At 41.7% G+C, this 22,184-nt stretch overlaps 1 protein-coding gene across 1 annotated transcript; it reads left to right on the top strand.

Annotated features, from left to right (window-relative positions):
• The first annotated feature begins 8,504 nt into the window (after window positions 1–8,504).
• Window positions 8,505–21,176, top strand: slc1a3b (solute carrier family 1 member 3b). Its single transcript, XM_048235160.1, has 10 exons — window positions 8,505–8,798; window positions 9,491–9,875; window positions 10,896–11,033; window positions 14,402–14,606; window positions 14,986–15,028; window positions 15,939–16,210; window positions 17,401–17,634; window positions 18,367–18,561; window positions 18,744–18,878; window positions 19,651–21,176. Exons 2-10 carry the CDS (start codon window positions 9,692–9,694, stop codon window positions 19,859–19,861), a joined length of 1,617 nt encoding a protein of 538 aa, XP_048091117.1. The 5' UTR covers window positions 8,505–8,798; window positions 9,491–9,691; the 3' UTR covers window positions 19,862–21,176.
• Window positions 21,177–22,184: the final 1,008 nt, after the last annotated feature.

The following is a 22,184-nucleotide window of genomic DNA, read 5'->3' as shown; positions in this document are numbered from 1 at the left end:
ACTGTTTCTTTGTCAGCCATTGGTGTTGGCTACTCAACACTAAATGTTGTGAATTGAGAAGGTATGTCTCATCATATGTGTGCAGGTCAGAGAAAGATAGATTCATGATGCAAGTTGTTTGTGTATACCTGCACAAGGGACACTTGACACTCTCTGCTGATCAGCTCTGAATCAGTGCTATCTCTGTCATTTTCCAACTTCTAAGTGAGACCACTGCACACCTCTCAATAGTTTTGATCTCCTGTCATTCTATCCAATATCTTCTAATTCACTTATGTTGGGGTTTTTTTGTCAGGATCCAATAATCTACTCATATCCTCTGCATTCTTTCTTCAAGGCAAAGAAAGGACAACACAAATAGAGAGGGAAGGGGAGGATGGGTAACTGGAGTTTCTGGACATGGCGCCAGAGTTCACAGGGAGGCAAGTGCCAGGATGGAGAGCTGTCTGAAGTGGGAGGTCCTGGAGAGGATCCATCCTTATTCACATCTATCTCAACTGAACAGGAAGTTCACGCAAAGTATGGCATTGCTGGCATGTTCTGAAAAAGGGCCCATTTATTCCAATTTATTCAAGATAAAGAGGCAAGACGTTTGACATGGTGACCTGCAGAGACCTCAAGGGGTAACTAAGGAGCGTTGGTAATTTCTTTTTGTTGTATATTCAAACTCATATTTTCACTGTTTCCTCCAAATGTTGTCAATGGATAACAAGCTTGTGACCACAATTTAATGTACTTATGACATTACAAACTCCTTCAAAAGTAACCACAAGCACTGCATGCACAAACAAGAATTACAAAACATTGTGTCTAATGCTCTCAGATTAACTCGCTGCAAATTAATGCAAAATGTTGGGCTGGACACTGCCTGGCTTTGTGAGAAAAAAGGGGCTCTTTATGTAAATCAGGAGGGTCTTGCAGTGATGCTGAATTGATAGGGAAAGTCCTGAGGCGCTGGCAGTGGTCTGAAAGGTTGCCAAGAGAGACAGCTTTGACTCAGTCAGGCACACAGCGTTTACCTCATGGGGGCCTACCTCCCTCGCCCCCATAGCCCACCCCACCAAAAAAGAAAAACTCGGAATCATTGTGCACTAATGGGCAGTAGTCCTGCAGGACACCTCTGTTAGACACAAAGAGGCATCACTGAGCCCTAATTCCATGAATACACAAAAGGGAAAGGAGGAAGCAGTCAAATCTGTGGAGCTCAGAGACAGGAGATAAATCCATAGCAATGTCTGACTGTCCTCTGCAAGCAAGCAACTCTCCTGTGGATTGTGATGATGTAACCCTATACTTGTCAAGCTAGTTTGGATATGAAGACTGATGTATACTTTTAGCACATTACAGTTTAGACCTGTCCAACACACACACACACACACACACACCATAGCAATAACACACACATGGATAACCTATGGTGATGCATAGCCCATGTCAGTAAATGTTTTCATGCAGGCAGTGTGTGGTATATGGATGGTATAATGCCCTGCATGTCTGTCTTTAAAGGGACACCAGACAAGCTATACACACGTTTGTAACAATTGCTAGCGTTTCGTTAGTCTGCCTCTGTGCTGGGGATGCAGGATGTAAACTGATCCTGTTTCTCGCGATGTCTGAGACTTTGTGAGACTGGTCGGCGGGTCGGATACACCGAACTTGCAAGCGGGATATTCTTCTTACAGGGGCGGGCGAGAGAGTCTTCATTTGCCCTGTAATGAGTCATTTACCATATACCGACTTACGAAGATGATTAATTAACACAAAAACGTTGCCTGGTGTCCCTTTAAGGTTAACAAACAATATTTTGCTAAATGTGTCAGTAATTGCATGAAGACAAAACAATATATTTTTGTTGAAAGCAAGTCTGCAAAAACAATCTGCAAAACACTGCACTGTGTACACAGCCTCCAAGAGATTAGTCAATATTTCTTGATTTGCCATTCAGCCACCAAAAAAGTTGTCCAGTCTTAAACATCAATATCATTGTTTTTACTGATAATATTTCTAATTTCTTCACTCTGGTGTATTCAGAGTAAACTAGAGAGAGAGAGAGAAATAGAGAGAGAGCATTATGTTGCTAACTGGGCAGGGATACACTGTAACAAGATTCTGTGATTTTCACAGCATCACTGCTGTTTTTGAGAAAAATGTGTACTGTATTTGTGAATACAGTATGTTGCTGTAGTTTCGCTATGAATTATGGTCAAAAATGGTCAAACTACAGTAATAAAACTTTGCTGCGAATCATAACACAGTAATAAATCTGACTCCTCCCTCACTTGTCAGCTTTTTGAAAATTTTGAAATTTTGAGTTTTCTGTTTTCTTTTTGCACATAAATACAAAGTTAAGCTCCAGGATAGCAAGGTGACATTGATATTATGTTGATTTCCCATCCAAATCATCATTTTGAAAAGATATTGAAAAGTCATGGATTTATGGTTTACTGGGAAATTTTGACGTGGTGATTGAAACGTGCACCGCGCGACGACGTTTGAACTGTCCGGCGCTGGGAGATCATTTTTGAGCAACAGTTCAGTCAGTCAGACCAACGGTATTCAGCACTCTGTCAAGTTCGCAGCTCCACCTTAATGGTAAGCAAGCATTTATTTATGTAACGTTAATGTTTCATTGTGAAATTGTACTACATTAAATTCGGGCATGTGTACAGTCTATGTACGTTGTACTGTCTAACTTACAAACTCATCCATGCTTGTTGGATCAACTCTTTGCTAAGTAAGTAACGTTAGGCTAGCTATCGATATCATAGTTGCTGTTGCTGTGAAGGTGGCATTAACGTTAATGTTTTATGTTACGTTAACGTTTTGGCAGTCTCATTTATATTAGGCCTTTAACGTTTTGGCAGTCTCATTTATATTAGGCCTACCTTAGTTCTCAGTAAGTTATAGTTTATTATATTCATATAATTTATATAAAACATTCGCTAGTAGTACTAGGCCTAGTATGTTACTGTCACAATGTTAGGCTGAAGATGATGTGCTGCTGGTTAACGTTAACGTGGAGGTTTAGCTGCTACCAGCTAACTTATGTAACGTTCACTCATCGTAATCAGTACATATATCTAGGCTATGTGTTGCTGCAAGCAAACATCATCAATGAGCTCACCCAGCTGGCTAACGCTAGCAGCTAAATATACCTTGCGAAACTGAGTTATGCTAACACCATCTTCAGCCTGGCATTTTGACAGTAAACTCAAAAAACATACAGTATATATATACATGATTATTCTAAAGTTTCACTTGTAAGTAGCCTTCAGTTTCAGTTGAAAATTGTTATCTAACACTGTTTATCTTTTTTTTCTTCTATTTCTGCTAGTTGCTGCTTCACTCTGCTACTGGTGGTGGATCAGGCTGACTGCAACCGTTGGTCTAACGTTAGGATGCAGCACACGAGAATTTCTAAACGGAAAAATGTGAATAAATGTACTTGCTTTTCAAACTGATAACAAGTTGTCAATGGTTATTTATGCAAGTTTGTGTAGCCTAAACCATACCTAGGCCTAGTCAAATTTATCCTGGCTGTAGATAAAGCAGGATATGAATTTCCCAAAATTACTGTATATAATATTACAGCACTGGTATTACTACTGTACTAAATTACAGTATGATCCATAAGTACTGTGATTAAAAATACGGTAGACAATTCAATACTGTATACATTACAGCACTGGTAGTACTACTGTAGTTTGCATTTACAGTATCAGGCATAGGTACTGTGATTTCATATACAGTAGGTGTACTGTAGAGTGAAATACAGCAACTTGCTGGTTATTTGCTGCCAGCAAGTTGCTGTAAATTTTACGTTAAACTTTTTACAGTGTAGGTGGAAAGGAGCAAGGAGGAATTAAGGGACCCCCCCACCCCCAGATGACCATTCTGTTACTCATAAATCTACAGACAATGAGCCAGTCGCAGGCATCAATCGACAGAGACCCAATAGGCATAGGATTCGCTCCCCAAATTTCACCCATCCCACGTCTGTCCTTCCATTCAGATGACCCGAAAGGGTGGAGGTTGAATCCAGACGTGTGATAGGGTAGGGTGAGATAAGCAGGATTCAGCGGAGTGCCAAACCACAACCCCTGGCCTGTTCTCCAAAAGATGAAGCACAAAACTCAAGGCACTCCAGGGGCTCGCTGCAGCCGCATACCCCCCACTGCCTCCGAGAGAAACACTCATTGTGCTCATTCAAAACATCATTCTGTTTCCTACTCACTGGTGGATTTGATTGATTCATTCATCATTCATACCTCTTCAGTGCTTTGACACGCTGTCACAATGTCCCAAATAGCTGCACATTTATTGAAGAAGTTTTCACTTCTAATTGAGTTAGTCATTCCTCAGAATTAACTTCCTTTATGAATGGCCTTGAAGTAAAAAATGGCAGTCTGCTAACAATAAGTATAATTGATAACAATTGTTGAACTTTGTTCGCTCTATTTTCCAGCCAATAGCTCTTTCACAGTATTTCACAGAATTATCAGTAATTATGTAAAATTGCACTGAGAATAGTTCTAGAACAAATGTCAAATTCATAATATCATTGAATTTCCCCTTGGGGATCAATAAAGCATCTATCTATCTATCTATCTATCTATCTACCTATCTATCTACAGGAAGTTTCCTTCAAGGATTCCCGGGACACTGTAAGACCGGGGTACACGAAACTTGGTGGGCATGTAACCCCACATGGATAGCATGGAACCTCCTGTTTTCGTTTTGATCTGTAGCCCCCCCACTGGACTGGACCCCCCGAAAGGAGGGTAGGGCAGACACAGTTTTCTGTGAATATCTCGAGAACCGTAGGGTTTAGGAGGACAATTTTCATTTGTATGTTGATCTCAAAGGGCCATGTCAACCCATTCCATAACCACTCATTTCATGTATAGCGCCACCTAGTTAAACACAAAAAAGTTAAAATGAGGTGTTGTAATCGCAGGTATCTGTGACCTAACATAGTCAAAACTTCACGAAATTAGAAGCGTAGGATCATTATGACACCCTCTGAATGCACGCCAAGTTCCGTGAAATTCCGTTCATGGGGGGCCACACAATAAATTAATTTATGTTATTATACACCAACTGGCCTGTAGGTGGCCGGAGACAGTTTTCTGTGAGTATCTCGAGAACTGTAGGGCCTAGGAGGTCCACCTTTTTTTGTATGTTGGTCTTAAGGGGGCATGTCAACCTATCCCATTACCACTTATTTCATGTATAACGCCACCTAGTTAAAAATTAAAAAGCAAAATATTAGGTGTTTTCATCACAATATCTCTGGCTGACATGGTCAAAACTGCACGAAATTGAAAGTGTAGGATCATTATGACACCCTCCGAATGCATGCCAAGTTTAAGTGGACTTTTCGTTCATGGGGGGCCTTACAATAAAATAATTTATGTGTACATTTAGTGACCGTACACCAACAAGGATTCCCGGGACACTGAAAGACCGGGGTACACGAAACTTGGTGGGCATGTAACTCCACATGGATAACATGGAACCATCGCTTTTCGTTTTGATCTGTAGCCCCCCCGCTGGACTGGACCCCCCGAACGGAGGGTAGGGCAGACACAGTTTTCTGTGAATATCTTGAGAACCGTAGGGCCTAGGATGACCAATTTTTTGCGTATGTTTGCCTCCAGGGGTCATGTAAACCCATTCCATATGCACACATGTGCATAAACAGATACACACGCACACACATACATTCACAGTAATCCTATGTATGACACATACTCACACAGTACACATAAATACGCATGCATGCACATGCACACACACAGGCACATAAACAGGCAAACACACACATGCACGCACACACACACACCCACCCACACACCCACACACACATAAACATAAACATGTACACGCACACATGCACACAATTCAAGAATTTCTCAGAATTATGAACAGGCAAGATGGGGGTGGGGTTGTATAAAATGTATATTACATGTGAAATCTATGAACTAATCATGTTTTGGTACTTGTTGTCTAGCAGATACCAGTGAGAATTGAGTGTGCATAATGCAATTCAGTGAGACAGTTAGAATCATATATGCCTTTCAGCGTGACTTATTTTTGTGGAAAACGTGCTGGACTGGGCGGCGGTCATATTTTGTACCGCTCTGCGGTACATCAAATTATTGTTTTGTTTTATATGTTCTCAGCTGTCCAGTCCATAGCATCATCTCTGTAGCCTGACAGAAACTAAGGACAGGATGGAGGCTTGGAGAGAAAGCATGGGGGCAAATAGAGAGATGTAAAGTGAGGATGAGGCTCGGGAGATACTAGAGGATGAGGTAACAGAAGATACTGGAGTGAGACGTGCATTATACACGGGTTTCCCGTTTACCAACAAAACTAGATGCGCGCGCAGCCGTGGGGCAGAAGACGCTTGGTGGCCGTCCACAACGTTATAAACTTAACCTAAATAGTCGGCTGCTGTAAGCTACAATCGGATTTTTTTGCATACCCCAGTTGTCTCAATGATAATAACATCTCATTTCAGACTATATTTCAAAGTTTGCCATTCATTTGCATTATTAATATAACATCGTATTTTGTCATTTTTGGCAAAGACATGCATTCTGTTAGGGATATTAAACATATTTAACATTCTCTAACCATCGTGATTTCGAATTGGTGCAGTTTTCAGCACAAAAACTCATTTTATTCTTTTGCTCTTTTGCATTGCTCTATGCTGTTCTATGGTGCTTTCTGCCTCTTGGTTGCGCACGCACGTTTTCGTTACGTTGCATAGAAATCCATGTATTAGTGTGATAGAATGTTAGAGTGGGGACAGCAGAAGCGGAGATCAGAAGCAGGACACAACAGGACATAATAACAAACTGTCCTGGGAAACATAGGAAAAGGAACAGAGGATGAGCGTGATGGAGGAGGGGAGGAGGAGGAGGGGAGGAGGAGTGAGCAGGAGCAGCAGGGACAAGGTGAGGAGGTGAAGGAGCGTGCAGGAGGAGAAGGCAGCGTCGGCCTGGGGGGGGATGGACCGGCTAATTTGCACTTTCTCAGTCCGTCAGCGCTCACAAGCTGTTTGTCCTCCGCAAACGATCCCATCTCGGCCTCCCCTGTACCACCACCGAAAAGGCTGAAAAGGCCCTTTTGTGCGTCTCCTCTCTGGATGATGGAGAGAAGGAGCGAGCGGGGAGGTGAGAGAGAGGTCCAGCCAGGATTGTGTAGAACAAATTACACATTCAGGAGAGCCATTGCTTATGATTTCTCTGAGCTGCGAGAGACAAAGGCAGAACATTCCAGAGGAGCAGTGAATGCCTCGGCCCCTCTCTGATGGGCTCACACAAAGCTTGAGAGTCCCAGAAGAGACTCTCACCAATCTCCCTTTTAGTCCCATTCAGCTCAGCTTTTTTTTTTTTTGCCCACTGTTTTTTGAGAAATACACAACTTTCCCTGGTCTCCCTGGTGTAGTGAGCTCCTGGGTACAAGATTATTGCATACTACTGTACACCCAACCAACTGTAATTTACTCACAGAGCCAAGCCATCACATTAAAACACTTAAATATTCCATTGTCCAAATTGTGTATGTTGAAGGCTCTGTTATTGGAGGGTGCAAAATGAAAGCCAACGAACAGAGCCCCTAATAAAGATCCATAGAGGATGGAGAGTGAGAATGTCATGAGCTGCACTGTTGGACGCTGTTCAGCACAGCACAGGATCCGTGCAGATCCCCCCCCCACACTGAATGGCTTCTCTCTACTGTCTCAAAACATTGCTTGGATCAGTGTCCTTCCTGAGCTGGGTGAAAGTGCTGGTTTGTCTGTGCTGTGGGAGAGGTCAGACGATGGCAGAGGGTGCGAGTTCTCCCCTGAGACAGCCCTCCACCAGAGCTCAGCTGACAGGGTAGAGCTGGGGCCCAGAGCCTGGGCGTGATTCTCAGGCCTGGAGCCAGGAGGAGGAGGATGAGAGAGAGGAGACAAGCGAGGGAAGTAAGTCAGCCTCTCTTACACATATTCAAACTGGGCATGTAACCCAAACAAGAGAAAAATGTTGCAAAAGGTATTAAAATGTTCTACGTGTCAATAAAGTAGAGTAAAATTATTTTCATCAAGAGATAATGTCTTAATGATGTATTGCAGATCATATCGTGGGCATATCTATGATGCATAATATTTGTGTCTAGTGTAAAGGTGAAGCTCACATGAGAAACTGTCAGTGAATGATGGAATAAAGACAAAAAAGATAGGACAGACATTTCTCCCATCACTACCTCATTATTCAAACACCTCTCTCTCCCTTTAACTCTCTCTCTCTTTCGCACACACACACATATTCTCTCTCTCACACACACACACTCTCTCCCTCTAATTCACACACACATATACTCTTTCTCTCATCTAACTCTCTCTCACTCACACTCACACATACTCTCTCTCTCTCAACTAACTCTCTCTCACTCACACACACACAGACACACATACTCTCTCTCTCATCTAACTTTCTCTCACTCATACACACACACATTCTCTCTCTCTAAAACTCTCTCTCACACACACACACCCTCTCCCTCCCTTTTGTTGGAGTGGGTAAACTCCACCCTTCTTGTTAGTCCCTGGGCTTGAGAGATGATTTGACTGGCTGTCCTGGAGCACCACACCCCCACAGCTCCACAGAGAGGCCAGCGGCCGTCAGCGTCTCCCCTCACTGGGTTCTGTGGTGCACACGCAGTCCCCACACAAATACTCCTCTCAGCCAGCACCAAACCTGGAGCATCGGTCAGGACAACCAAGAGTCCACTGGGGTCACAGAGTAAGTATCTGAGAATGGATTTGGTTTTTGCCTATCATCATCCAGAGAAAGGGAGTAATTATATGAGTGAGAATGTATTCATGCAGACCATGCATATGCACAGGTGCACAATCAGGTGTTGTATCAATTTTTGTTTCAAAATATACTTTGTGATTTCCTACTTTATGCTATTTTCAATACTATTAGATTCAGCTAAATATATCCTCATTGTGTGTTTACCTCTCTGTTGTGTCAATAAGGTCATTCAGTCATTGTGTTATTAGCAGGAGGAGGGGAAGATGGAGGAAAAACAGTCATTTTCAACCGTAGTTCACTCGCTGTTCCCACATCAACAAATGGAAATTAAATCTTTTGGAAATTAAGCTCTAAATCACTATGACTGATGTTCATTGTAATAATGTCAGATGCTTGCTTTCTTCCAAACTTCCCATGGATTGTATTGGGAAATTGGGAAGCAATGCTGCCAGTCTAAATACTGGGACTCTAGTAGCAGTCTAATTAAAGTCATTCATGCTGAATAACTTTTACAGACCTAATTGCTTTGTCATAATAGCTCTGAACAACGTTATAACACATTATGTTATTCATTTGAAAATCAGTCGCTGCAGTCAAAAAAAGCTCATGAAGCGTGTTTCTTTATTTTGAATTCTGCATGTAGACACTCGTCTGTCTTTCTTGTGTTGCTTCCGCAGCAGAGGGAGGTTTTGTGTCAGATGAACAGGAGCACTGTGGGAGTTCTGTAGTGAACTGACTGAACAAAGCAGCAGAAAAGCTCCATCTCCATCTCCACAGAGGTGAGGGACCTCCTGCTCCAGACACAAACACCTGCAGACGACCTCGAGCCACCACAGACGCCCTCTGACCGCAGTCAGCACTCCAGGCCCTGAGGAGTCATGACCAAGAGCACCGGGGAGAAGAACCCGCGCTCCCGCAGCGCAGTGCAGCGTATGCGGGAGAACATCCACATGCGCTCCCTCAAAGCCAAGAAGAAGGTGGAGGATATCAGCAAGGACGATGTGAAGAGCTTCCTGAGGAAAAATGCTTTTGTGCTGTTTACCATTGCAGCGGTTGTTGTCGGTGAGTGACATCTCTTGTGTGTGCCACTGCATTCGCCATATTTATCATAAAGAAAACAATAGGAAAAAAAATGAAAATGATTATATGTGGTTTCTGAGCTCAGTTCATACACTGAGATTACATAGAGAACATCTGAGTACTTTGAATATACAGTAGTGCTTTATTTTGTGAAAATTGGAATTGGAAATCTTCAGTGGATAAAATATGCAAAAATATGCATTTCAAGTAATAAATCGTGTAAAATCATAACACATATTTGACAAATACAGAGGATAATTTTAGCTAAACTATATGGCATCCTGCCTTTTGATACTGAAGAGCAAGGTCAAGATTAAGGCCACAGGTTAACATCATACCGTTTATTAACCACCCTCTAAGGTCACACAATGACTGTATAGTCATTGAGGTCACAAGGTCATTCCTTGATTTGTTGATTACTTTTACAACGTTCTATAAAGCTGATGAAGAAACAAATCATCTCTGAAGAGACAAATATGTTTCAGATCTTTTCCTCTAACTGTATTTTTTTCACTCATTGAAGTAATAGGTTCCAAAGCGAAATTGAAATGCTTTTAATTGTATTTTCATTTTGGAGAATATTTTTGTTACAAGAAAAATATGGGATTAGTGTACTAGGCTATAAATTAGTGTATAGTTGTCCAGTGGCTGATTAATTCAGCTTTAATCCTATGATGAAAAATATCCAGGGTAAAACTGTTATTAAGTATGATTAAATTAAGTAACAAGTAAAGTAACTTATTAAAGTAACATTATGCATATTATCATACATATTATTAATAATTAAGTTGTAACATCTGCATGCCAATACACGGACATTGCCAATTGACTGTGTAATATGAAAACAGGTGCACTGCACCATCAGTCCATCTTAAGTTCTGGCTGCATGTTTCCCATGTGAAACAGAACAATGGAAATGTGGGACATCGGTTTACTACTACATCAGGCCGTATGGGTGGTGCCGGATATCTGAACAGCTCTTGTTGTGGATGTTTTGTGCAGGTATAATGCTGGGCTTCGCTCTGAGGCCCTATAAGATGTCCTACAGAGAGGTGAAGTACTTCTCCTTCCCGGGAGAGCTTCTCATGCGGATGCTACAGATGCTGGTGCTGCCCCTGCTGGTCTCGAGTCTCATTACAGGTACTGTCACCTGTGGCTCTGTCACCTGTTCACTGCTGTCAAAAACAGTTGTGTAGGAGGAGGTGATTCAGAACTGAAGTTCATCAAGGTTTCTTCATTCAATTTCAAATATACTGGATTTACAGACATCTACTGATGAGGATAGGGGCAAAAAAGGGGCCTACTGGTTAGGGTATCGGGCTTGTAACCAAAGGGTTGCCGGTTTGATCCCTGACCAGAAATGTGGGTGGGGGAAGTGGTTGAGTACTGCTCTCCCATGCTCACATCCACGGCTGAAGTGCCCTTGAGCAAGGCACCTAACCCCTCACTGCTCCCCGAGCGCCGCCGTTGTAGCAGGCAGCTCACTGCTCCGGGTTACTGTTTCATTCACCTCACTGTGTGTTCACTGTGTGCTGTGTGTTTCACTAATTCGGATAAATGCAGAGACCAAATTTCCCTCATGGGATCAAAAGAGTATATAAACTTATATATACTATAAAAAAAGCCTTACAGTTAAGGTGTTCTGGTTAGGAGAGATGTGATAGGCAGACAGAAAAGGAAGAAAAGGAAACCAAGAAAAAAGCAAACCAAACTTCCTGCTTTGAGTGTGCTGATCTGATTGGATGAGAGGCAGGGCTGTGCGCACAGTGGGGCTGTGTGTGTTGTAGTGTGGAGCCCAGTTCAGCTCAGCGGCTGATGACATCACTACTGCAGCCGGCCGTGCTGTTTTGGGGATGACACAAGGATGTCACATGCTGACATCTCGTGCAGCTCACGCGTCCATCGTTCACCACATGGGTCCTGAGCCATCACCACCCCAGCACTGTCCCACACCTCTCACTCTTCAGCATTAGACCTGCCCCACATGGAAGAGATGCCCCAATTTATTAGAGTAATATTGGTATAACATTATGTTCATATTTTCTATATGCTACTTAGTCTGCTATGATCTATTAGCAAGACTGATATCAGTAACTTGCTCCATTTGACATTTAAAAATCAAAGTCTGGTTATGAGACAGCTTCTCAAACTATTCATTCATATTTAAATTCATGTTTTGTATGGTCACAATGGATCTATTGTGAAGTTAAAACTTCACATTTTCACATCGTGCTCATTTCAATCTATCTCAAATTTAAATGAGTTTGAATCAGTGTCTCCGTGCATCCAAATGACTTCTACAAAGAATACCCCTTGGGACCAGCTAGATCTCTGGACGGGCTTCTTTTAGTCAAACCAATTTGTGAAAAGCAAACACAAAAACAACACACAAGGGCACTTTAAAGGTGTTTGAGATGGGGCCAGGAGGTGGCTTTGGCCCTGATGCTGCTATGGGGCCCCGTGTGAAATGTACAGCTGCTGTGGCTCTCCACGGCCGAGACTCCCGGGTATCTGGCAGGAGGACAGCAGCCTCATTGTGCTCTTCCCACTAGTAAACTGTAGAGGGGTGGAGTAGGGAGTGAGTGAGAGGGGAGTGGGGGAGGGGTGTAAGAGGGGAAGACACCCACCCACCGCTGCACTGGGCTGTTGCTGAGGTTAATCAGTCCTGTGGGGACCGCCCCCCCCAAACCCTGCACGCCTACCCAAAGCCTGTATACCACCCCCCATTTTCTTCTCTGCTGCTTCACTTGCCAGAGAGAAAGGAGCGATCGCAACCTCCGCCTCTTCCTTCAAAGCCATAGTGTTGTGTGGCATTCCATGACCATACACAATGCAGACAGTGGTTTTGATGATGAGGATGGGGCAGGGACAGAGAGGGTGGGGGTAAGGGACATGAGGGGGGGCAGGGACAGAGAGGGTGGGGGTAAGGGACATGAGGGGGGACAAGGGGATAAGGAGGAGGCTCCCAATGATGTCATTACTCTGCTCAGCTCATTATGATTTACCATGGTGATGCTAAACACTCTCTAACCATGTCCTTTAATACATTTCTCACCAGGAAACTTTTACATGTTCTGTTTCTGTCAGGACTAGTTTGTGACTATGAAATGAAAAAGTTCAGGTGTTTGTTTTTTCAATCACTTGTCATTCAGTGATTTTGTTTCATGTGCATGTGGTTTTTAAGATGGGTGAAAGCAAAGGTCTTTGAATACTCCACTTTAACCCTCTCTGGTGAAAGTAATCAAGTTTGCTGTTGTCATAGAGATGGATAGATGAGATTCCCATGCCTGTGAGAGAGGAGGAGAGGAGAACAGAGGAGGACAAATGGGATGAAGGAGGGATGTAGCCACTCTGAGAAACAACAGGGAGGGAGGGAGGGGTAGAAAGAAAGAGTGGTAGATTAAGAGAGACGGAGGAGAGATGTCGAAAGGAAAAGAAGGGGATTCTCTAAGGGTGCTCCCAATAGGATTAAAAGGACACTTACAGTATATCCTATGAACATTTTCTACTGGTCTTGTGAAGGAGAATAACATGGCATAATAGACCCAAACACTTTAAAAATTCGCAACTTACTCTTACAATTATGCTTTTATAGGCCTCTCGTTCCTCTCACTGACCTTTGCCATAAACTCCATCACTTTCCATCTCTTTGTCATTGTTATGCAGACGGTCTGGAAACAGCATAACAGACAGCAACAATATACAGTCTCTCTAATCAGCCACTGAAAACACATTCGTTTCTCTGCTGGAATCCCTTCCTTTGCAAGAGCCACTAAGTGTGGCGAATTTTGTCAAGTTTGCATTTGGTCCACAGCTTGACGCCAGAGTGCATTGTGATCACTGTGACATGAGCGTCTGGCCATAACGACAATCTGAATGCCCGCTGAAGTCAGCCAAATGTCTGGACCAAAACTGAATCATAAAGACCCTTTTGGAAAAAGGAACTAACAAATCTCACATTCATTCTTGTATTTACAAACTGCTCTGCCAGGGGACAAGAGGGGCTGGGACAGACCGACCACACTCAGCTGGGTTAGATCCAAACCTAGGGCTGGGGTCGTTCAAAGTGTTTCTCAAGTCAAGGTCATCCATGCAGTTCCACTTCCACATTTGAAGCTGTGATGAACAAGACTATTGTCTTTGAGAAAAATAGACTTTATGTGGAGCAGATGCTCTTCGCTTTCCATCTGTCTCTGACCAGTTAGAAAGACGCTTCCTATGCCTTGGTGTCCTTCATGCAGAGGTGCAGCGTTGCTGGTATAATCTAACTAGAAACTTCTCCACTGTCATACTATACTGCCTTCTGACTGAGGTGAATAGACAACCAACATGGTCTAAGAAACAGCTGGTTAGGATTTATGGGAGGGCTAAAGGTGTTAATCATGAAGTATGGACATACACAGAACATAGTACTAGTAGTGCACCCCCACAGTGCATCAAAGCTCTTCTAAATGAAAAGAAACTCAATGGTGTTGATCTGCTAACCTGAACCTCTCTGGTCTTATTAGGAATGGCCGCACTAGACAGCAAAGCCTCTGGGAAGATGGGCATGAGGGCGGTGATCTACTACATGACCACTACCTTCATCGCTGTCTTCATCGGCATCATCATGGTGCTCGTCATCCACCCGGGCAAAGGCTCCAAAGACGAGTTCAAGGAACAGCAGAAGATTGCAGAGATCAGCCCAGCAGATGCCTTCCTGGACCTGATCAGGTGAGTCGTTCTTGATATGTACATATAGATAAATAGATAGATGAGCCATTCTCTATCTCTCTCTCTCTCTCTCTCTCTCTCTATATATATATATATATATATATATATATATATATGTATATATATATATATATATATATATATATATATATATATATATATATAGTGGTAGCTTTGCAGAGTTAGCTTGAATGCAACAGTTTTTAACAAATTAGCGCAGTGTGGTTATGATGCTTACCAGATTTAAGTACAATTTAGTACAACCTGGAAAATCACTGTGTGGTGGTCAGTGATGATATTGTGGTGGGCCGCCACAAATAAGTCAATGTATGGGAAACACTGAATCTAGCCTTCATACCAATCCTATTGTGTGTTACAGAAATATGTTTCCTCCCAACCTGGTCCAGGCTTGCACACAGCAGGTAAGCATGTTTCTCTCCATCATTTTTTTTCTCCCTTTCTGTGTTTCTCTACTTCTGTGGGCAGTACCAGTACCAATAGTACCAACTGTATCTTCTTCATAGTACCGGTACCCTTTTTTTCAGATACCAAAAGTTCTTTTACTTTCTGCTCGACCTGATGGTTTCTCACTCTTCAGCTTCTATGCAGCTTCAGTCCCAATGGAACTGAAAGCTATTTCTATCTTTTAAATCAATTAAGATAAATCCTGGCTTTTTGGGGAAAACAGGACATAGATTATACTCTTAAGATAGAAAACTGGATTCAAAGGCTTTTTCAAACATGCTTCAGAATTAACAGTCAGCTAAAACTGACACAAGTGGTCAATATGAATGTAAGAAATGCCCTCTATTATTATAGGAGATCTGAATGATCATTTGAATGACAATGGAAGGGATATCCCATGCATGAACAGTTTTGGTTGGAGATGATCTAAGGTCGTGGCTATGGGATTTGCCCTCATTGGCAGTGGGGCAATAGAAGCATGGCGGGGTTGAAACGGGAAGGGCGGGTGCGGAAACTGCAGGGGCAACCACTGGTGCTGGACAATACCAAGACCATGGAAGACACTGGCACGGCGTGCGGGTGAAACACTCTGTGGTCCGGACACTCACCCCAGGGAGATACTGGAGCCAGCTGGATCTAAAAGAACATCGGACCAACTCAAAAAGAAGCCATTGTCTGACTTAAGGAGCTCAGAACCACTACCATTTTCTATTTATTAAGGATATCTCACATTAATTTACAATGATTGCTTTGTGACACCATGAATTGGTTTAATTTACAATGATTTATTTGTGACACCATGGTTTGGTTTAATGTGATGTATCTATATGTATTTAAACTGAATGTGTCCCTCTCTCCCCCTTCTAGTTTAAGACCCAGTACAGCAAACGAACGGTTCAGGTGACAATCATAGTGAATGAGAGCATAGCCAACTTGACCAACAACACACAAACGATCACCAGGGAGGAGGTCATCCCACAGCCCGGCACAACCAATGGGGTGAATGCCTTGGGCCTGGTAGTGTTCTCCATGTGTTTTGGCCTCATCATTGGCAGCATGAAGGAAAAGGGTGAAGCACTCAAGGATTTCTTCGACAGCCTGAATGAGGCCATCATGAAGCTGGTTGCCATAATTATGTGGTGAGTTGTACAGTGCTGTGCCATATATAACTTGAATTGGTAGATGAACCAAGAAAACTCCCAAATAAACTCGGTTCACTCTCAGGGCCTGATTAACGTACATTTGCAAATGCAGTGTTAACAGTGCCATTGTCAAAGACAGAAAGTGCACGCTGTGCTTCTTCATTTTACGTGCTATTCATCATACCTACAGCTCACCGGGTAATCAGCTCCTTTCTCCGCCCTCTACTGCAATTTGCAGAGGCCACAACTGAGTGTCATAATTCAATCGCGCAGTTGAATTGAGTCAACTAATAACAATTTTAATAGTAATCAAAAGTTTAGCCATAATGAAATAGTACAGTACCGGTACATGATAAGAAGATGTCAACAAGCAGAGAGATAATGCAGAGCAGTATTTTACTCCTCTTAAGAAAATATTCAAACTATGTTCTGGCACGTTGGCCAAATCTAGCAGAAAGTTTAAATGGATGACGTGAAAGTTAGACATTAGGCTAACGAAAGTCAAGGTTGCTTCTGACAGTACAAAGAAGCAAAACTGGTGCTCTGAATACTGATTCTGTTGTCTGAAGGTTTGTCTTACTGACGCATTTAACGGCAATTTCATTCCTTTTAGAAGGATTTCACCGCAAAACAGACTTACGCTTTCACAGGCAATTTTCCTGTATACAGGGGAGACATAATCAGGTGCAATAAGCACAACTTGCCATTCTCTGCTCCTGCGACAGCCAGTCTGCGGTTTTACGTGTGGCGTTACGCTAAGTGTGGCTTGTTTGCACATACCACGCCATGTTTTTATGCGCACGTTGTGAGGAAATTACGCCTCAAGTGGATGCAAATGTGTTAGTACATCTAGCCCTTATTGTCAAGGGAGACACTGGTGAACAGATTTCAATCTCTCTTGCAGATCTAATTCACATCTATATTACTTGTTTATACACCCAAAACCTAAGCCTGTTCCAATGCAATTGCCATTAAAGCTGCACTGTATAACAACAGTGAATCAGCACTGTCCATGAGTCTCTTATTCTGTATGTTCTGGTACTAAGCTCCAAAACTATCAATTCTTTTGTTCCCATTTCCTCATCACTTACTCTTTGATTGAATGCATCCTGCATTCTGAGATCACAGAAAATGTAGCATCGCCAGTGCTGTCTTACGCATGTCCTGTGCCTCACATCTCATAACAGGTACGCTCCAGTCGGTATCCTCTTCTTGATTGCTGGGAAGATCGTGGAGATGGATGACATCACTCAGATGGGAGGGCAGCTAGGAATGTACACCATCACGGTCATCATCGGCCTCATGATCCACGGCATAATTGTTCTGCCCACGCTGTTCTTCCTCATCACGCGGAAAAACCCCTTCGTGTTCATCACAGGCATTTTGCAGGCACTTATCACAGCCTTGGGGACGTCATCCAGGTGAGCAAGCGTAATGGGCTGCTCGCAACAATCAGCAACCTGCTAAAACAAATCCAGTTATTTAGCTTCTTGTGGCTATACTGTATCGGCAAGATTTGCTTCCGGAGAAAAAGTCCTTCTTGACTTGGTTTCAGCTGGGCTGTTAATGTACTGTATCTGTAGTTCAAGTTTATTGTCATACGTATTAAGCATAGACTGTATATATAGAACAAGTTATATACATCTAATACAGTTCAATAAATACAGTAAAGTACTGTACAATTAAGTACAATAAAAACTGTACAATACAACATGTAACCAATGTGGTCCAATACAGTAGATGAGTACAATAAATACATGATTTCAGTGTGGTATCAGTGTGTGGTGCAAATAGTGGTTCTAGCTGTTCAGTAGCCTGCCTGCTTTTGGGAAGAAACTATTACTAAGACATGTGGTGTGTGTGATTTAGCGCTCTGGTAACGTTTTTTAGATGGAAGGAGGGACAACAGGGCATAAGCAGGATGGTTGGTGTCCTGATGTTTTGGGCTTCCTTTGTGCAGGGATGCTATGGAGCTGTGGGTAGAAATGTGCAAATGATTCTAACTGTTGTCTTTATTTGCTGATTGTCTTAATTCCTCTGTCAGGTATAAAGGTGAAATTAACTGGGTTGGTGCATATGTGAAGCAAAAACTATGGAAGAGCATTTGAACACGCTTCTTATTCAACAACTCTCAAACTCTCTTTCTCTTTCAGCTCAGCTACTCTGCCCATCACCTTCAGATGTCTTGAGGAAAACAACAAAGTGGACAGAAGGGTCACCCGTTTTGTGTTACCTGTGGGTGCCACCATCAATATGGATGGAACTGCTCTCTATGAGGCACTGGCAGCCATTTTTATTGCCCAGGTTAACAACATGGACATGAACTTTGGACAAATTATCACAATCAGGTACAATATTATTGGTTTCAGCAGACACAATGTCAGAACATGTGTAGTGAATCAGTGTTGGTTGGAATGATTGGCAGGTGTGTATGCATCCTCATAGCACCAAATGTGAGCAAATCAAATGTTATTCATAGTGCATTTAAACATAACCCTGGTTCATAAAATGCTGTTTTACCATGACACAGCATTACAGCAACAGCAGCTAGCATTGGAGCAGCTGGGATCCCCCAGGCTGGACTGGTCACCATGGTGATCGTGCTGACCTCTGTGGGCCTTCCTACTGATGACATCAGCTTGATTATTGCTGTTGATTGGTTCCTGTAAGTGTTCTCCCCTTTTATCTCTCTGCAAGTGTTTTCTAGTGAAGATCATTTTGAATACATGGATGAACATTCACCTGTATTAAAATGATAGAATAAATGTACGACTTATTTGCTATTATACTTTACCAGTCTTAACCTCCTCAATTGTGTCAGTTATTCCGCACCCTACTGACACAATTTGTTATATGCCCATGGGTCTTGTTCTATATTTTTTTTTATGAATGTCAAGATATTTCAACTGGTTTTTACATAGAAATATAATTAGGTTACCCAAATTAATCATTTCAATTAGAATCCCCTTCCCCTTGCACAGCTAATTGGATAGCAGGAAAAAAGGTCTCATCTGAAACTAGGGTGGTCCATATAGACTGAGTACCCTTTGAAAGATGGAAGATGCTGGAATGTGTGTGATCTGTTAGGGGAAAGTAATACAAGTGTATTCTCAACATCACACCTGAAGTGCCTCAAGTTACAAAGATAACCCACATGGACTTCTAATTATATATTTCCCCAGATGTGAAAATGCATTTCCTGTTATGCACTCTGTCTTTTAATGATTCTACGTTGTGTCCTTATGTCTTTTAATTATTCGATTTTATGTACTTTTTAAACTGTTTTGTTTTTAACTCTTGTTCCTTTGTGTTTATATTTACTATTATTCCTTGCTTCTGTTTATCTAAAGCACATTAAATTAAGCTGGTGTATGAAAGACTCAGATAAACAAACTTGCCTTGCCGTGCCTCAATCCCACATGTGCTCTGGCTTACAGCGACCGGTTGCGCACCACCACCAACGTGCTGGGCGACTCCATAGGGGCCGGGATCATCGAGTTCCTCTCCAAAGATGAGCTACAGGCCAAGGATGCAGAGATGGGCAACTCTGTGGTGGAGGAGAACGAGATGAAGAAGCCGTATCAGCTCATCACGCAGGAGAACGAGTATGAGAACGAGAGACCACCGGACAGTGAAACCAAGATGTAGCGAGGGTGTTGGATGTGCTCCCCCTGCCCACAACCCACTGGATGCATTTCTGATTCTTGATTTGTCTATCTTGTCTTTTTTGTACTTGTGTTCAAATTATGCTGTTTCATGCAGTTTTTATTTTTATTTGAGTTTTGGATTTCTATCTTGTTTTTTGTTTCTTTTCATTAGTCTTCAAAGGGTATGTTTGTGTCATACATGATCCACTTTGCAGCACACATAAACTACAGAGGCATGTTTACAAAACACTGAATAAATTTCAACGTACAATTTTGGAATAATATTCACTGACAAAATTCTTAACTGCTTCTTGACAAGGACAATGTCTTCCTCCTTTTCACTTTATGCATAGGGAATTAGGAAGGGAAAAAAACATTCATGGGTTATTACATTCACAGAGTATAGAATAATCGCTTGACGTTAATGAAAGAAATGTTGTGAAAATCATCAGGAAATTCAACAGAACATTTTCAAGACATTCAATTTTTTGTTTTTCTTTTTTTCAGACTGCAGGGATGTTTACTTGGTGTATGATAGAAAATCATGTTTTACATTCCTATACAGAGTGTCTATGGTACTCATGGAATAAAAATGAGTTAGTTACTGTCCTCAGCAGAGAGTATTTCATTTTTAACCATTGAGGTTAAATGCCAATGCTCCGTACCAATTCTAGCACACCCGTGCTTGACAATAGCCCATGCTTCTTTAGGATACCTCAATGCACTTATTTCAAAAAAGTCAGGATCTATGGAATAGCCCTTAGCCAACACTGGCTAATAAGAAAGGGTTATAGACATTAAAAAGCTCAAATGGCAGCACCATACAGTAAAAACTATTTCCTAGGTTCAGCTTGGTCTTCATTACTGTGCATGAAATGTTCGACTGGAATGAATCCTTTCAAGAACAGTCTGACTTAAGTGAATGAGCTTTACGAGACTTCTGGTCATTGGTCCTTCAACCTTGTATTTCTAGGAGGGGGGGATCCTACATGCTGTGTCTGTTTACTTTTATTTTCTTTTTGTGCTGGAAGTGTACAGTTTGCCCACAATTATCAAGGGGTTTTGATATGACACTTAAAATGGGTATTTCTGAAAACAGAAGAAAAAAAAGCAAGCCTACTTTAGATTGTTATTGTGTTTCAGTTTCAGGACTAGTATTTTTGTAGAAAATATCCTTAATATGAGACATCAATATAATATGTACTTTTTCATTTTGCTAATATTAATAGTGTATAGGCTATTTTAAATATAGTTTCAATGTAGATACTTGAGGATATTAACTGTGAAAACATGAATAAAGATTTACTTGACCATGACTTTTGTTTCATTTTGTGGTTGCTTTCCAAGGCTGTCTATGTGGGGAATTGATACAAACTCAACCACTAGAAGACTAAGACTGTAAGTCATTGTAGATTTGGGCAATTGTCTACTACACTGGGGCGTGTTTCCCAAAACCATAGTTGCTAACTAAGTTAGCTAACTTTGTTGTTGTTTTTTTTTTGTTTTGTTTTTTTTTCTTTTGCTAACTTTGTTGGTTGCAATGCAATTTCCCATTGTCAACCAACTAAGGTTAAACAGGTCAAACAGGTTAGCAACTATGGTTTTGGGAAACGCACCCCAGTCAAGAAAGATGTGCACAGCTGTAAAGTTGTGTGAAAACTGTGTATGCCATTTTTGCAGCTGAACAGGCCTTAAATCAGTATCCTTTGGCCCAGTACTTTGCTGATATTGCTGTTCTGTAATAAGAGTAGCCTACTTACTATAAACGTATGGCATTTCACAATATATGGTATGGAGGAAACAAATGCTGAAATGCTAATATTTTGAACATAATGCAAAGTTTAAATTTCAATCACATTAATTACAATACTATTACTCTGAATTGATTAAGATATACTAGTCACATGCCAAGGATCCTCTTAAATACATTAAAACAAACAGACCACCTTATGAAGTACTAGGCTACGTAGTTTGTGTAATATAGGATATCCTTTCTGACATCAAAAAATATTATTTAAGAGCAACATTGGTCTGTTGTAGAGGAATTTACCCTATGTGTTGTTGGATTTGTTCAATTTATATTTAATCAGAACAAATTTACAATCAAGCATTAATGTTATGTGACAATGATGGGAACACATGAAACTGTCTAGGTCATTTGTCCACGGCTTCATTATATTCAACATAACTTTAGATTTGATTATTATAATCTTCTAATATTCCATGGATGGTTTGACAGCATAGACAAGAGGAACTTATATGTCTGACAGACAGTCAATAAACACTGAAATTTGTTGTACATGGACTTTTGCTGCCACCTTGTG

The sequence above is a fragment of the Alosa alosa genome, chromosome 23 (genome assembly GCF_017589495.1).
Source record: "Alosa alosa isolate M-15738 ecotype Scorff River chromosome 23, AALO_Geno_1.1, whole genome shotgun sequence".
Taxonomy (NCBI): Eukaryota; Metazoa; Chordata; class Actinopteri; order Clupeiformes; family Clupeidae; genus Alosa; species Alosa alosa.
This window is presented reverse-complemented; position numbering and strand designations above follow the sequence as displayed.

Coding starts and splice junctions, on each gene's coding strand:
- slc1a3b (XM_048235160.1), top strand. CDS start 9,692: ATGACCAAGAGCACCGGGGAGAAGAACCCGCGCTCCCGCAGCGCAGTG. Junction 9,876..10,895: donor CATTGCAGCGGTTGTTGTCG/GTGAGTGACATC, acceptor TGTTTTGTGCAG/GTATAATGCTGGGCTTCGCT. Junction 17,635..18,366: donor GCCTTGGGGACGTCATCCAG/GTGAGCAAGCGT, acceptor TTTCTCTTTCAG/CTCAGCTACTCTGCCCATCA.